The 15702-nt window shown below is 40.4% G+C and overlaps 1 protein-coding gene across 3 annotated transcripts in view; it reads right to left on the bottom strand.

Moving 5' to 3' along the window:
- Window positions 1-2693: 2693 nt before the first annotated feature.
- Window positions 2694-15702, bottom strand: part of LOC102460244 (uncharacterized) — a 50178-nt gene continuing 37169 nt past the window's right edge. For 2 of the 3 annotated variants that reach the window (XM_025178737.3, XM_006137575.5), the window contains 3 exons: window positions 11366-11472; window positions 9333-9456; window positions 2694-5479 (listed from right to left, as the gene is read on the bottom strand). In XM_025178737.3, the coding sequence (XP_025034522.3) occupies window positions 5424-5479; window positions 9333-9456; window positions 11366-11472 (287 nt within the window). In that variant the 3' untranslated portion in view covers window positions 2694-5423. Of the gene's footprint in view, window positions 5480-9332; window positions 9457-11352; window positions 11473-15702 lie in introns of those variants that run through there. The other variant, XM_075923438.2, reaches the window with a different exon arrangement.

Here is a 15702-nt window from a genome sequence, read left to right as displayed (position 1 = left end):
TGGCTGGGGCATGGGGTCTCCACACCCTGGCTACAGCCGCCGTGCCCCTTGCTTGCAGGGAGGAATGCCAGCCCGAGCTCGGCAGCACCAATTCCCTCTTCCCAAAGAGGCTGCAGTTGGTTCCTTAAAAAAAAAAAAGTCCTTATTTTATTGAAGGAGAGTATTTACCCGGCGTTGCTCGGGTCCTAGTGGAGGCAGGGTTGGCTGGCAGCTGCTCCGGGGGAGAAACGGGCTGGAGAGGATGCAGTCAAGAGCATGATAATTGTATTTATCACATAGCTCTACATTTATGGATGTGATCCTGGTGTAATAATTACAGTTACCGAGAGAGGAAAAAACTGCATTTTATATCCCAGTAAGAAAGAAAAATAGTTTACCAAGTCTTTGGGAATCTTTGGATGGCCAGAACTAGACAATATATAGACAACAGAATAGACTCAATTTCATTACAGCGTTAAGCAGTCTTGTGCCTGATTAGCCAGAGTGAAGATCAGTCCTGGGAGTGAGGAATCTAACATACCTGCACTTCCTTGTAAGATAATAGCTATTTGCAAGCAGACATTTTATCAGGTACTGAAAATTTGTTTGCTTCAAAAAGGTCCCTGGGGCTGATCCGTGTGGATTCATGCCAGAGTTACAGGATAAATTCTTGACCTTTTCAGAGTGTAGTTAAAAAAAAGTTCTCAAAGTATTATGAAGTAGGCCATTGTTGATGACAAATACAGTACATATAGGCTACGTCTAGATTGCATCCCTTTTTCGTAAAAGGGATGCAAATTAGACGTATTGCAATTGCTAATGAAGCGGGGATTTAAATCTCCCCCGCTTCATTAGCATAAAAATGGCTGCCGCTTTTTTCTGCACAGAGTTTTGCCGGAAAAAAGCGCCAGTCTAGACACGGATATTTAGGAAAATAAAGCCTTTTCCGAATGATCCCTTATCCCTCTTAAAGTCCCTCTTGTGCAAGAGCGCATCCACATTGCCATGTGCTTTTGCACAAGAGCATCCATGGCAGTGTGGACGCTCTCTTGCGCAAGAAAGCTCTGATGGCCATTTTAGCCATAAGGGTTTCTTGCGCAAGAAACCTCTGTTCCCGTCCATATTGCCTTCTTGCACAAGAGCTCTTGCACAAGAGGGCTTATTCCTTGTGGGGAGAGGAATAACTCTTGCACAAGAAGCCCGCTCTTCTGATGCTTTACTGTAAATTTACTTATGCAAGAACATGCGTGCAGTGTAAACACTCCACAAGTTTTTGTGCAAGAACAAATGTTCTTGCGCAAAAAGCCTTAAGTGTAGACGTAGCCTGAGAGAATAAAAGAATTCACATAGACAGGGCTCGACAAATCAAGCAATCTACTTGCACGTGACGAGTAGATTTTAGCCTGGCGGGACCACGCAGCGTGGTCAGTGCATGCGCTTCTGCACGGCTGGCGAGTGGGGCTCGCCGCCGCTTGGTGAGCCCTGCACATAGACACTTATGAGAATTGCATGGTGAAAAAATCAGACTATTTATTTAGTAGCTTAATGTCAGTCACACTCCGACACAGTTTTGAAAATCTTGGTTAGGCTGTGCAGCTCCACACAAAGTAGCAATAATGAAAGATGTAGTTAAGACAGAAGTCAGGTAGTTTTACAACTACGGACATGCCCACACTAGGAAATTATTTCAGAATAACTTATTTCAAAATAATAGCTCCCAAAATAATAATTTCAAAATTGCAGGCTTACACTACAGGGAAGCCTTGAAATTAGTCCAAGGGTTGGCTCCATTAATGTGGATGTACTACCTCAACTTAGAGCTCCAGGAAGCACTGGGGAGTAATTAGTTTGAATTACTCTGGGGAGTAGTAATTTTGAAATAGCAGCACCAGAACATCCACACTACCGCTATTTCAAAATAACTACTTTGAAATTAGCATTATTCCTCATGGAAAGCAGGAGTTATTTTGAAACAACCAGCCCATTATTTCAAAATAAGGGGAGTTAATTTCAAAATAACTCCCTAGTGTACACCAAAGTTATGTAACCTGACCCTTACCTAGATTAGCTCTTCCACTTCTCATACAGTAACTCTGACACCTTCCGTGGTGACAGCCAAACCAGGCTAGCCTACAATCAGCCTTGAAATTGTGCATGGAGAGCATGCTCAATTAATACTGTAATTGTGGGAATATATTCTGCTCAGTATGGCTTTTTGTATAACTATTCATTTCCATATTAATAGGAAATAATGTTAGATGACACAATGGTATGAACATCTGAACTCTGTCTACATTACAGTGGCTACTTATTACCACTGGGGAAGTTGCACTAATGGGGAAAATATGGTTAACAGTTTGTTAATGTGGCCACGGTCCAGCTGACTCAGTGGGAGTTGTATTAATAAACATGACAGAACTGGGCCATATATAATCTGTTTCTTGTTGCTGTCAGACTCTCAGCTGTACATGTAAATGTCACATGCCCACTACATATGTTCTTTTATTCTAACAAAAGAAAAACCTCCATATGTTTTCTTCAAAAAAAAAGCAAGGAGAGATTTTCCCATTCTTGAAACACTATTTCACAATATCACCAAGGAAGCCTGAAAATGAAACGTTTCCTCGATGGAAAGTTTTTTCCCCTGAGGCTCTTTCTCTCTAATACATCCTTATTACTGGAAGACTGCTCAGAAGTTACTCAACTGTTGCCACTGATTTTAAATTTTTTATTAGAAAAAAATAAAACATTTCACTTTGGAAATAAAACAGCATTACATAAACATTGCAAAATTTGTAAACAGACACAGAAAAAAGTAGGTGAAATTCTGGGTGTACCAACCTTCTTACCTTCTTACATCTTTGATTAGGATATTTTCCTTTTTTATTACAAGGACCAAGGACACAGCTTGGTCCTGCCTTGAAGGCAAGGGACTGTACTCGATGACCTCTCGAGGTCACTTCCAGTGCTAGTGTTCTATGATTCATCAATGGAATTATCTTCTGTTGCTCAATGAAAATTTCCGGTAAAATCCTGGCCACGGTGGAATGAATGGGAACTTTGCCATTGATTTCAATGGGGCTAGAATTTCACCTCTTATTTACATATGTTATTAATCTGCTTGCTAAATCCTAAATTTATGCTCTTATGTTTAGCCCTTAAAGACTGAGAGTGTAAAAGAATTCACAAAGATACTTATGAGAGCTGCACGGTGAAAATCAGATCTTTTATTTAGTAGCTTAACGTCAATCACATTCCGCACACAGTATTGTTTTCCAAATAAGGCCAAGTATTTTATTAATTTTATTCATAATGGTATTACCAAGCTGCTTTTCAGGGAAGACATTGTTTGCTTTATTAGTCTCGTTCATAAATTGCAAATGTTTTCCCCAACTGATATGTAAGCATACAAGATATGCAAATTCTAAAGCGTATTATTGAATGTTCTTACTTAAAAATATCCCATGTGATAGGGGAAAATGCCCAGAGAACTAACTGAACTAACCCTGTTTTGTTCACTTCAGGTCATATTGCAAGTCTCAGTTATTATCTCTGGTTCTATGTCAGGAAGGGGCTAGATGGGGCAATTATCTGTGGAGGGAGGGACATTTTATGGTACTAAGTTAGCTGCTTGTATTACTTTGATTAACTGCATCTTTAATTTATGTCAAAGGTGCTTAAGACCACAGGATAATTGCTCTTTTACATATATTAATACAGTATTTCTGTGAAGAAGTTTCTATAAGGGATACTAATGCTTTAAATCCAACAGCATGAGTGAAAGCCAACATGTATGCTTTCAGAGTTTTAGATAAAATTACACTTATACAAATACATTGGCAACAGGGACTGTTTGGTTCTGAAGCTTCACGGGGTAGCTGAGTTAGCCTGTACAGGATAGACTTAAAAAACAAATAGTCCGGTAGCACTTCAAAGTCTAACAAAACATGTAGATGGTATAATGAAAAAGTGGGCTGTGCCCACAAAAGCTCAAGATACCATCTACATATTTTGTTAGTCTTTAAAGTGCTACCAGACTATTTGTTGTATGGTTCTGGTTACTGATGAATGGAAGTTTTTACCTCTAGTTCAGTGGTTCCAGTTGCTGGTCATGATTCCACATTACTAACATCTGATGGCGGGCCTATGTGAAAGAAGTTTTAGGATTTTGGTCTAGGAACAAATGTTCGTTTTACACCCAACAGTAACTGGAACCCTTTTTAGCAGTTTCATCAGAGGCACAGAGCTGGATGGATACAGACACTGAATAACTAACATCTTACCCCTTGAGGTGGCCTTCCCAAAATGGATCAGAGTTGAGGCACATTATCTGTGCAGTACAGGGAAGCATTTATAGTTATGTGTGGATAAAGAGCTTCAGTGGTATCAATCTCACACCTTTCTCAGCCTCTTGGCATTTAAGATAGAACATTTCATTATTGGATATTTTCTGTTTTAAACAGATGTTTGAAGATGTGAAGTATAGGCCATTCACCATAAAAAACATTTTTTTTACTTTCATCTAGATACTTTTCTTTAATATTAGAAGTTAAGTAATAAAATGATAAAAACTACCAAACTGCAGGTTGGAAAAAAGTCCTCAGCAGGTTCTCTCAGGCTAAAGTAAAGTTGTAGCAAAAGGATCATGCTTTGAACATACAGACTAGTAAACTCTAGCTCACCACAAACCCTGGAAAAGTTACACAACTTTTCTAAATAAATTAAAATCTCTTCTAGAAATGTTCACTTTTGGAGCTAGCTGGTCTGAGTGTGAGCTGAAATACATTAAAATGTCACTGGGTTAGGTAAAAATCCAACTTCAAAAGCGGAAGTGAGTTAAAAAGATTCAAGAGGCTATTTGTGAGTGAACGGTGATGTTCTTTCTTTAGGTCTAACAACTGCTTTCTTATGATTTACAACCGCTGTAGCACATACCACCCAATTTCTGTACATTGTTAACCTGTCAATGATCACAACTTTACATATCACATTCTAAAGTGCACATGAAGCCTGGAATAAAGGGTGGATTCTTTATAGAATTTAATTACATTCATGCATATTTATGGATTGGCTAATTCTATGTCATGCAATGTGACAAGTGGATAAGTAAAAGGACACTGAAGGGTTTAATGCAAATCGGCTAAAACCTACTTAATAGTTTTCTTTAAGTGATCAAGGACAGTGGGTTGTTTTGAACAGCAATTCTGTTTCAACACCAACTTCAGCACATGTTATATGGTTCATTCTCTCTCTCTCTGTCACACACACACTCTCCCTCTTCCTCTCCAGCTCACTGTTCCTGTTCTCCTCTCCTCCCATTTATTGGGATTCTTCTAGATCCTCTCTTTGCTTTGGGCTCAGAGCATCACCACAGAAAGCAGAACTCTTGCAGCTAATCAGCACACGTGCTATTTGGTTTTCACACTGTCAGCTACATAGCCCTATCAAGTCTCTTTCCTCATTTTCTTCCTTTTCCGCCTCTCCTTTTTAACAGGCACATCTGCAATACAAATAGCAGCATAGGTTATAAAAAGCTTCCACACTGAAATCATGTTGCTAGACAAAACTCCAACAATTTAAGTATGATCCTTCATGTTACACATATATATTTAACAATAGAAACCTGTTTACCAGGTGTCATAAATAGGAGCTGATAAAGAGAGTCTAACTTACTTGAAGAGTGAAGAAAGGGTTAAGCAATTTGAAATGCACGTAGGAAGGGGATTTGGGCAGTCAGCCAATAAAAATGCAGATAGGAATTTCAAACTGGGAAAGAGGGGATTTTCTTTCTCTCATCTTGTTTGAGATCAGAGCAGTTTCTCCCAGGTATTGAGGGAGATGGGCGACACTCTCTCTCTCCAAGAACCAACTTCTTGAAATGTGTAAGTAGGGAAAAGTTTAGATAGTCCATCAGGGTTTATTGTTTTCCTTGTTTGGGGATTTGGAAATCATGTCTGAGCTGACTAATTGATTTTCTCTTTTGTAACTAAGGATTATAGCCCAGGGATTTTCCCTGAGTCTGTCACTTCATGGCTATTTAACACCTAGTCACCTATTATGCTTGTAACAGTAGTTTTGTTTTGATAATAAAAGAGTTTTCCTTTTGTTTTGATTAACCGGTATTGGTTGACTGTTGTGTCCTTAGGTTTACGCGCCTAGTTACCTGCGTAGAGTCCATTGTTCTCTGCGGATTCCCTCTGTTTTTTTCCCAACTCCAAGCAAAACAGAGGTTGGGGACAGGGAGGAGAGCTTTACTTGGGGACATCCCAAGTGATCTCTCTCCTGGAAAAGGGTTTATTTTTTATTTTCTTTTAGTCACTTGGGGGAGGTGGCAACAAGGAACCAGTCTTTTGTCGTTTTGGATCTCAGGGGGACTGAGATCGAACAAGTTTGTCTTTGGGAGTCACCAAGACAGGTTTTGCAGAGTTTATTATACTAGCCAGTTCTCCAATCTCTGCACTCGGAGTGTCAGGTTGGAGAAATGAGCTGTGACACCAGGCCTGATCCAATATCCGGTAGTCTACATAGCTGGAGTTGTGTACCTTAAGCCAAAATGCCAGGTCTAGTATAGACCTGGCCTCAGTAACTTCAGAGCACTTTGGATTGGGTACATATCTATCACTGTTACCCTGTTTTGTGTTAAAAAAAATCCTGCACAGGCCCTGATCCTACTCCCATTGAAGTCCATGGGAATTTTGGCATTAACTTCTAAAGAAGCAGGCATATGACCTTAGAAACACAGAATACCAGAACTAGAAGGGACCTTGAGAGATCATCAAGTCCAGTCCCCTGCCCTCACGGCAGGACCAAGCACCATCTAGATCAGTATTTCACAACCAGTGGTACGAGTACCCTTAGGGGTATGTGAGAGAAGTCTGGTGGGTACATCAACACAACTGAAATTTGGAGAAAACTGAATTTTTGTTTTAAGTTTTACAGCGCTTTATTATTTTTGTACTTTTTACATCCAAAAATTTCATCGCCATCCTGGCTACAATTAATAAACAAATATGTTGCAATGGTAGAAAAAAATGTTGTGTGTCTGAAAACTGTAGGTACTGGGGGTACTTATAATTCTTTTTTTTTTTTTTTTTTTTTTTTTGAGAAAGGAGTACTTTATAAAAAAAAAAAAGGTTGAGAAAGACTGATCTAGATCATCCCCAACAGATGTCTGTCTAACCTGCTCTTAAATATTTCCAGTGATGGCAATTCCACAACCTCCCCAGGCAATTTATTCCAGTGTTTAACCACACCAACGGTTAAGAAATTTTTCCTTATGTCCAACCTAAACCTTCCTTGCTGCAATTTAATCCCATTACTTCTTGTCCTATCATCATAGGCCAATAAGAACAATTTCCCCCCTCCTCCCTGTGACACCCTTTTAGATACCTGAAAACCACTATCAAGTCCCCTCTCAGTCGTCTCTTTAACAAACTAAACAAGCCCAATCCTCCAGCCTTCCCTCATAGCTCATGTTTTCTAGACCTTTAATCATTTTTGTTGCTCTTCTCTGGACCTTCTCCACATCTTTCTTAAAATATGGTTCCCAGAACTGAATACAATACTCCAATTGAGGCTTAATGAATACAGAGTAGAGTGGAAGAATGATTTCTCATGCCTTGTTCACAACACTCCTGTTAATGCATCCCAGAATCATGTTTGCCTTTTTTAGAACAGTGTCATACTGTTGATTTATATTTAGCTTGTGGTTCACTATGACCTGTAGATCCCTTTCTGCTATGCTCCTTTCTAGACAGTCACTTCCTCTTCTTTTAGACGCCACTCTCTACAGAAAACCCACCGACTCATACAGTTACCTACATGCTTCAGCTCCCATCCAGAACACACCACACGATCCATCGTCTATAGCCAAGCCCTTCGATACAACCGCATCTGCTCTAATCCCACTGACAGAGACCAGAAGCTTCAGGATCTCTACCAAGAATTTATAAACCTCAACTACCCACCCAGAGAAATAAAAAAGCAAATTGAAAGAGCCAGACGAATACCTAGAAACCATCTACTTCAAGACAGACCCAAGAAAACCAACAATAGAACACCACTTGTCATCACCTACAACCCCCAACTAAACCTGTCCAACACATTATCAATAAACTACAGCCTATACTGGAACAGGATACCATACTCAAAGAGGCTCTGGGAGACAGACCCATAGTCTCCTATAGACAACCACCTAACCTCAAGATGATTCTTATCAACCACCACAGGACATACCACACTAATACCAACCCTGGTACCTTCCTTTGCAACAAACCCCGTTGCCAGCTTTGTCCACATCTTCATTCTGCTGATACCATTATTGGACCTAACCAAGTGAGTTATAAGATCAAGAACACATATTCCTGCGCATCCAGAAATATAATCTATGCTATCATGTGCCGAAAGTGTCCGTCTGCTATGTACATTGGACAAACATCTCAGACACTTCGCCAAAGGATTAATGCCCACAAAACAGATATCAGACAAGATCACAAAGAAAAAACAGTTTCTTGCCATTTTAACCAGAAAGGACACTCTCTCAATGACTTAACCACCTGCATTCTGCTACAAAGACCTTTTACATCTGCACTTGAAAGGGAATCCTCTGAACTGTCATTCATCTTAAAATTCGACACTTTCCAAAAAGGACTCAACAAACACTTGAACTATCTCACCCATTACCAAGATAGTTTCCCCAATTATCACCTCTAATACCATTAACTCACAAACATCCCACTCTCCCTACCTCTAATATCATCAATTAACAGACACTTACCTTCCTTCCTCCGCCCCCCCGCATTCCCCTCCTGTTCTGCAATGTGATTTGTCCTTTTCATATTTGTTCATTTTTTTAATTGTATTCTTTGGTATTTATGGTTGTGACTATTTTCTTCCACTATTTGATCTGAGGAAGTGGGTCTGGCCCACGAAAGCTCATCACCTAATAAACCATCTTGTTAGTCTTTAAAGTGCTACATTGTCCTGCATTTTACTTCCTCTTCTGTATGTGTGAAATGGATTGTTCCTTCTTAAGTGGAGTACTTCGCATTTGTCCTTATTAAATTTCCTCCTATTTATCCTCAGACCATTTCTCCAGATTGTCCAGATAATTCTGAATTATGACCCTATCCTCCAAAGCAGTTGCAACCCTTCCCAGCTTGGTATCATCTGCAAACCTTGACAAAGAACATTTGATTAAATAATGTTATTGTGCTTCTCTGTAAAAGTGAACATATACTTCTAAAAAAAAAGACCATTAACATTTTAGTTAAAACTAATAAATGGATAAAGACGGGATGGATTACCACATTTCTGAAATCACAGTTCTCCAAAGTGTAAAAATAATCACTCACCATTATGGGGTAAATTGTTAAAAGGGTCCTGGAGTATTTTGAAAGAGGGACAGATAGCATTTCTGCTGTGTTTCATAAATATCAATTCACTTGAAACGTCTTCTGTTCTCATTTTTAAACCTTGCTGAGGATTTAAGAATAAATAAGAGAAAATGCAAATATACAATTTATAAGCAGTTAGAAATTAAAAATAAACATAGGGCAAATCTAATTTTAAAAGGATTTGAGTTAATAGTGTGTAATTTATCCAACTACTGCATAGTTGTTTTAGACAGCATTAAAGTATTATACCTTTTTCTCAGGCTAGGACTACACTACAGAGTTTTTGCGCAAAAACAGAGATTTATGCACAAAAGCTCACAGAGCGTCCACACCTCCAGCACATTTTTGTGCAAGTAAAATGAAAGAAGAGAGGATTTTTTCCAGTGTAGGTATTCCTCATTCTATGAGGAATAACTCCTTTTTGCAAAAGAACTCTTTCACAAAAAGGTGTGTATGGATGCGCAAGAGGAGTTTTTTGCACAAGAGGAGAGAAGAGGAAAAAGGGCAGGTGCCCTGGTGGCCATTCTGTCCATAGCAATCACTGCTTACTTGCGAGAGAGCATCCAGGCAGTGTGGACGCTCTCTTGCGAAAAGCATATCACTTTTTCGATGTGCTTTTGCAGTGTGGAAACTCTCTTGCGCAAGAAGTTTTTGTGGAAGATCTCTTCCGCAAAATGCTTCTTGTGCAAGAAGCCTGTAGTCTAGACATAGCCTCAATGCTTTCAGGGAGAGGTACAGAGCAGTTTAATTTTAGTCCATAATTCTGCAAGTTGCTAACTGGCAATAGTCCACAAAACTCATTGATGAGGCTCAGAGATTGGGATGAGCAGCGATATCTGGATCTCTGACTTGTAAGATTACATTATTTCTATATCTGTATGAATAACTTGCACAGCAGCCAGCATCAACATTTGTTTAGCTTGAAAAATAGTTTTGCCACCCAAGTGTAACCAAGTCCTGTTCACCATGCTCACACCATTAAAAATGAGGCCTGAGGATTCTGGAGTCATTTTTAAAGGCAGTTCTTGGAGATACATGCCAAATTGAAGTAACTTAACTGATACCAATGTGTATATGTGAAAGATCTTTTAATTCTTCAACCTCAAAGCCTCCTTCTGCAAAAATGGGACCCAGCTGCTTGTTCCTTCCAAGTCTAGGAATCATGCCACATTGATTTGTTTCCAAAGCTATCTTTGCAGCAATGCACAGATGACTTAAAGCCAGTGTAAGTGGACAGCTGAGGATTCCCCTTGCATAGGAGAAACCTCAAGTGGTGTTGAGTTACCATCACTGGATCTAGGGTCTCAAATAGGTTAATGTTCAGGACAGCTTAGCCTACTGCAGCTGTGCTTATGTTTTTAGCAGGCCAATGTGGGTATGTTTACTTGCGCTGGAGATTACACCTTCTAGCTCACGCGTACAGATACCTTAAGTCACCTCCTCACCTTGTAACTGCCACTGTAGGGGACATGTTGAGGGGATAGGGACTTGGCTGTACTTCAGATATTCCAGGCTGTTACTATAACCCTTTGAGGGCCTATAACAGATGCCATAAATAGAGCAACACTCATTGTGTTAATCTGGGGGAAATATCAGACACTGCAGTTAAGAGAGCAAAAAAGTACTAAAATTTAGATCCTGAGTGCACAATCCTAAAGATGGCTTCTTATAGGGCATGTGGAATGAGGCGGCATTCAAAGTGGCAGTGCAGCACAGCTGATCCCCAGCTCAACCGTGTGGCACTGCCACTTTGAAACACCGAGGCAGCGCCGCCTGGAGCTCGGTGTCAGCTGGGGACTCTGACTCTCACTGCAACATTAGGTATCCCCAAAGGGTCAGAGAGGAGTCAGCTTACGGTCATCATCTCCTGGGGTGAAAGATCTTCCGCTGCGGAGCAGCTCATTTACAGCCCCTTTCCACTCAGGCTCTTCCTTGATTGTTTTTCATTGAACATGGCAATTCTGACCCATTCACTTACATCATTCCCTCACCTTCTCTCTCTCTGGTCCTGTGCATGTATCCTCCTCTCCCAGCCAGTTTCCCCACTCCTCTGTGGGAGCATTCCAATCGGAATTGAGGTCAGCTGCTAAGGGATCATCTGTTAATAAGAGTACATGAATAAATTACATTCAAATCTGTAATATTACTTCCTCATCAGTCTGGACTAGCAAAACAAACATTACATAAAACATCTAATACCTTACTGTCTGCACAAGGGAATTTTGGCATTGTATTAAAAACATTTATCAATTTAATGTTAAATGTACACCAAGGGATTAACTTCTTTGGGCCAGAAGGACAAGTAAAGAAAGCCACAAACACATGCAGAAAGTCTATAAGAGCTCCTTCCCTGTTCCCTTTGGGAAACAGGCTTTACAAAACCTGATATTAACTGAAATGTTTTAATTTCATTAAGAACATTTTAAAAGATTCCCTGAAGTGTTTGCAGAGATTGCAGCATGTTAATGTGGTCCACATCTTATCAGAGAGATTGTTTCCCGGACCATCTCCTCTTCCATTCACAGTGGCATAGAATCCCCATAGCAGCTAAAGCAATTGCTCAGAGGGAAGTGAAATACTAGGAAAGGATTTAAGTTTAGGGGTGTAATAGTGTAGTCAATTAGCAGGTTAACCGATAAGCAAAAGCTTATAGGTTAATGCTATAGACCACACGCATTTCCTCCCCCCACCCAACAGTACATTTTTAGCAGGCTGGCTAGCAGCCTTGCTCAGTCCTAGCTTGTACTGGGTCCGGGACCTACCCCTGCTGCAGCTGTGCATTTAAAGTATATTAGGAGCTGGGAAGGCGGGCAGTCCGGCTCAGTTCCGGCTCACGCCAGGTCTGGGAGCTCAGACCCACCCCAGACAGGGACTGCTACCTCCTGCACTGCTGCCACTGTATCAGAGGTAGCAGTGCAGGGCAACAGGCAGCCGGTCCGCGAGGAGAGCTGGTTTTTAAAGTGGCTCCCCTCACGGAGCAGCTCCCACCTGGCACCCCACGCTGCTGCCTCTGATACAGAGGCAGCAGCATGGAGTGGCAGGGGGCTCTTTGGGAGTGGGGCCAGAGCACACTGGCTGCTGGCCCTACCTTCCAGGGACTATAGAATAGTCGACTAACGGATAAGAATTCATGAGGTTAATCAACCATTCAATTAACCAATATTTAACATCCTTATTTAAGCTATTTGTAAATGTCCTCAGTGCATCTTTTCCTTTTCTGAAAGTAATTTAGTCACACTCTCTTGATTTCATCTTCCTTTTTCCATCTATTCTGTTTCTCAGAGAGACAAATAAGGAGGTGAAATAGAGGCAGCATCATAAGCCAGATTTACAATGTTATTGAGGCGCTTATGGATGCAGATAGGCACCTACTAGGATTTTCAAAGTCACCTACCTCCCAGAGGCGGCCCTAGACTAGCTGCCAGCAACTGGCACCCTACGCGAATGATGCAATCGGCACCCCCACCTCCAAACCCCTCAATGATATTGCGCCACCATTTAGCACCCCATTTAACTTGGTGCCCTAGGTGACCGTCTAGTTCGCCTATATGGACAGGCCACCCCTGCTACCTCCCAATGATTTCAATTCACTCTAGTAAAAATGATGGTCTTAATCACCTTTGAAAATCTCCCTTGGCCTCTATCTGCAACTTTAGGTGCCTGGTACCTTTGAAAATTCAGCCCAACATGCCAACTCTTCACAGAATACCACAGAAGTGATTCACCAATCAGTCTGAGAATCACTGCGCTTGTGAATGAAAACCAGAAAGCAAAACAGACCAGTCTAATTTCTTTGTCCAAACTAAGGGTAGAGTAAAAGGCAAACAAGCAGTACAAAACTGTTCTAAGAACCTCAGATCTTAACAGAGATAAGGATGTTTAAAACACGAAAGAAAACTTTTAACCTACCATGTCTTCTAAAAATAACAAATGTAAATTAATTCTGAGCTAGCAGAAAAGGCTTCTTCAAACTGAAAAGGCATCAGCATCAAAACACTGCTACCAGCTATAAGAGAATTTTTTTAAAAAAAATGCTTTGTCCAACTTGATGCCAATGTAATATAATGATAATGAATGTATTGCTCAAATAATTTTAATAGTTTTAAAATTATTTTTAAAAACATACTTTAGACACTCACACATGTATTTTCTTAATCATAAGGAAGGAATCATTTTCTAATGCAGTATATTGTAAAACACAGGGATGTGATAGTGATATAGAGACAGCAGCATATGTGGGAGGGCAGGTGGCTCCATAGGACCTGCCTCTCTGCCCCCCTTCCCCGGAATGTAAATGTGTAATCACTGACATTTTCAGTGGTTACATGTTTACTCGAGTAAACACATTTTAACATCCATAATAAATCCAAGTACATATATGTTGGGTAAATGAACACTTGTAGAATAGATGAAGACATGTCCAAATGAATGATCCAGACAGAGCTAGGAATAAGTAAACATAAACTGTGAATATGAGCCCACCATTCTGTACAGCTACACTTAACTTTTCCCTGCTATATTACTTCCTGAATTGCAAGTAAAAACCAATGTGAGGCAGAACTCTGGTGGAGTGACAATAACTCTCTGCCTGAGATGCTCACAATAGGTGTGTCTGCACTGCACCGTAGGTTAAAATAAGATACGCAATTTGAGCTATGCAAATTTTGTATCTTATTTTGATGTTATTTTGAAATAGCTTATTTCAAAATTTGGCACTGTCTACCCAACACTTACTTTGAAATAAATCACTATTCCGAAACCTCCCTTGCTCCTTGTGGCATAGGATTTACAGGGAAGTTGGAATAGTTTACAGGGAAGTTGGAATTTCAAAATAATGGGTATGCTCAAAAGACGCAGATACCTCTGGTATCCTGAAATAGCGCTGCAGTGTAGACATAGCCAACCAGCCTACAAGCATGCAGGTCACACCTTGAGTGTCTATGTATAGCTGCAGCTCTGTCCAGCAACTCTGACCCCAGCAGCATGCCCACCGCACACCATTACACTCTGGGTACCACCAGCCATGGTGACAGACAAACAAAAAGGTAACCCCAACACCTCCTTAGTCTCAAATCTCCATCAAAGCACATGCTCTGTAATGCCTAGCTCTCTTGTGCATGATTCAGAGAAGCAATAAGTCCCATTTGGTCCTCTAAAGAGACAGAGCTTCAGCTTGCCACATTAACTGGAGTTAACATTCACTTTGATTCAAGCACACCACTGTTGGTTTCAATTAATAGTGAAACAAGTTTATTAACAAAATAAGACAGAATATTAAATGAGTTCAAGTATATGAGTTAAAGTGAGAAATATTTACATGTATTTAAAGAGAAAACATGCACCTAAAAGTCTAAAAATTAGTTTAGGAAAGTGCAATCTGGACAGAGCAAGCCTTGCAGGGCAGCTTGATGCTTGCAGAAATGGGGATGGAGTGTTATGTGACTCTGCTTGACACCACCCTACTCCTTTGTCGGGGGGAGCAATGCCCTCCATCCTCCTAAACTACACCCATAGTGCTTGGTATCACAGTCATATGTTCCCTTCTGGGTCAATAATGAACCAATTCCCTGTGACACTGAGGTACTGTGCTTCTAAAGATGACGTCTTCTGAATAATATGTAAAAATTACCCTTGCGGTCATTAAGGGTGCATCTACACTGCACTGTTATTTCGAGATCACTAGTGTTATTTCAAAATAACAATGCGAGTGTCTACACAGCCATTCCATTATTTTGAAATAATTTCAAAATAACAGACGGCTTATTCTGAAATCTGTAAATCTCATTCTACAAGAAATAACCACCTACACTGAAATAGCTTTTTCAAAATAAGGCATGTATAGATGCTCCAATGCTGCTATTTCGAAATAGCCCCTCATCAAGGCCATTCTAAGTTATTCCTCCCCGGTGCCTCCTGGGGCTTTAAATCAAAATAACAAGTCTATATTAGGGAAGCCTGCCTCAAACTAATTTTGAGGTCTCCCTGCAGTGTAGATGTGATATTTCAAAATAAGCTATTTCGGAATAACTATTCCAGAATAGCTTATTTCAAAATAAGTGTGCAGTAAATACAGTATGTACCCCAAAAGATCCCTTGGCCACTTTCACAAAAGCAGTGTTATTAACTATTAACTCCAGACTGGAGACTTTTTCCTCAGCCTACCAGATAAACTGTTAACACTGATTGCTGGGACACAAGTCGCAACTCACCCCACATGCAGTGGAATAGGTCATTATTATTATCAGGGAGGGCAATTTGCCCATGAGTCTGGAGCAGAGCTAAGAATACAGCCCCAGGCTCATGATGCTTCATCCCTTGCTCTCACCAC

Source organism: Pelodiscus sinensis, chromosome 3 (genome assembly GCF_052426305.1).
Source record: "Pelodiscus sinensis isolate ZL-2025 chromosome 3, ASM5242630v1, whole genome shotgun sequence".
Lineage (NCBI taxonomy): Eukaryota > Metazoa > Chordata > Testudines > Trionychidae > Pelodiscus > Pelodiscus sinensis.
Note: the sequence above shows the minus strand (reverse complement) of the source record. Positions and strands in the feature narration are given on the sequence as shown.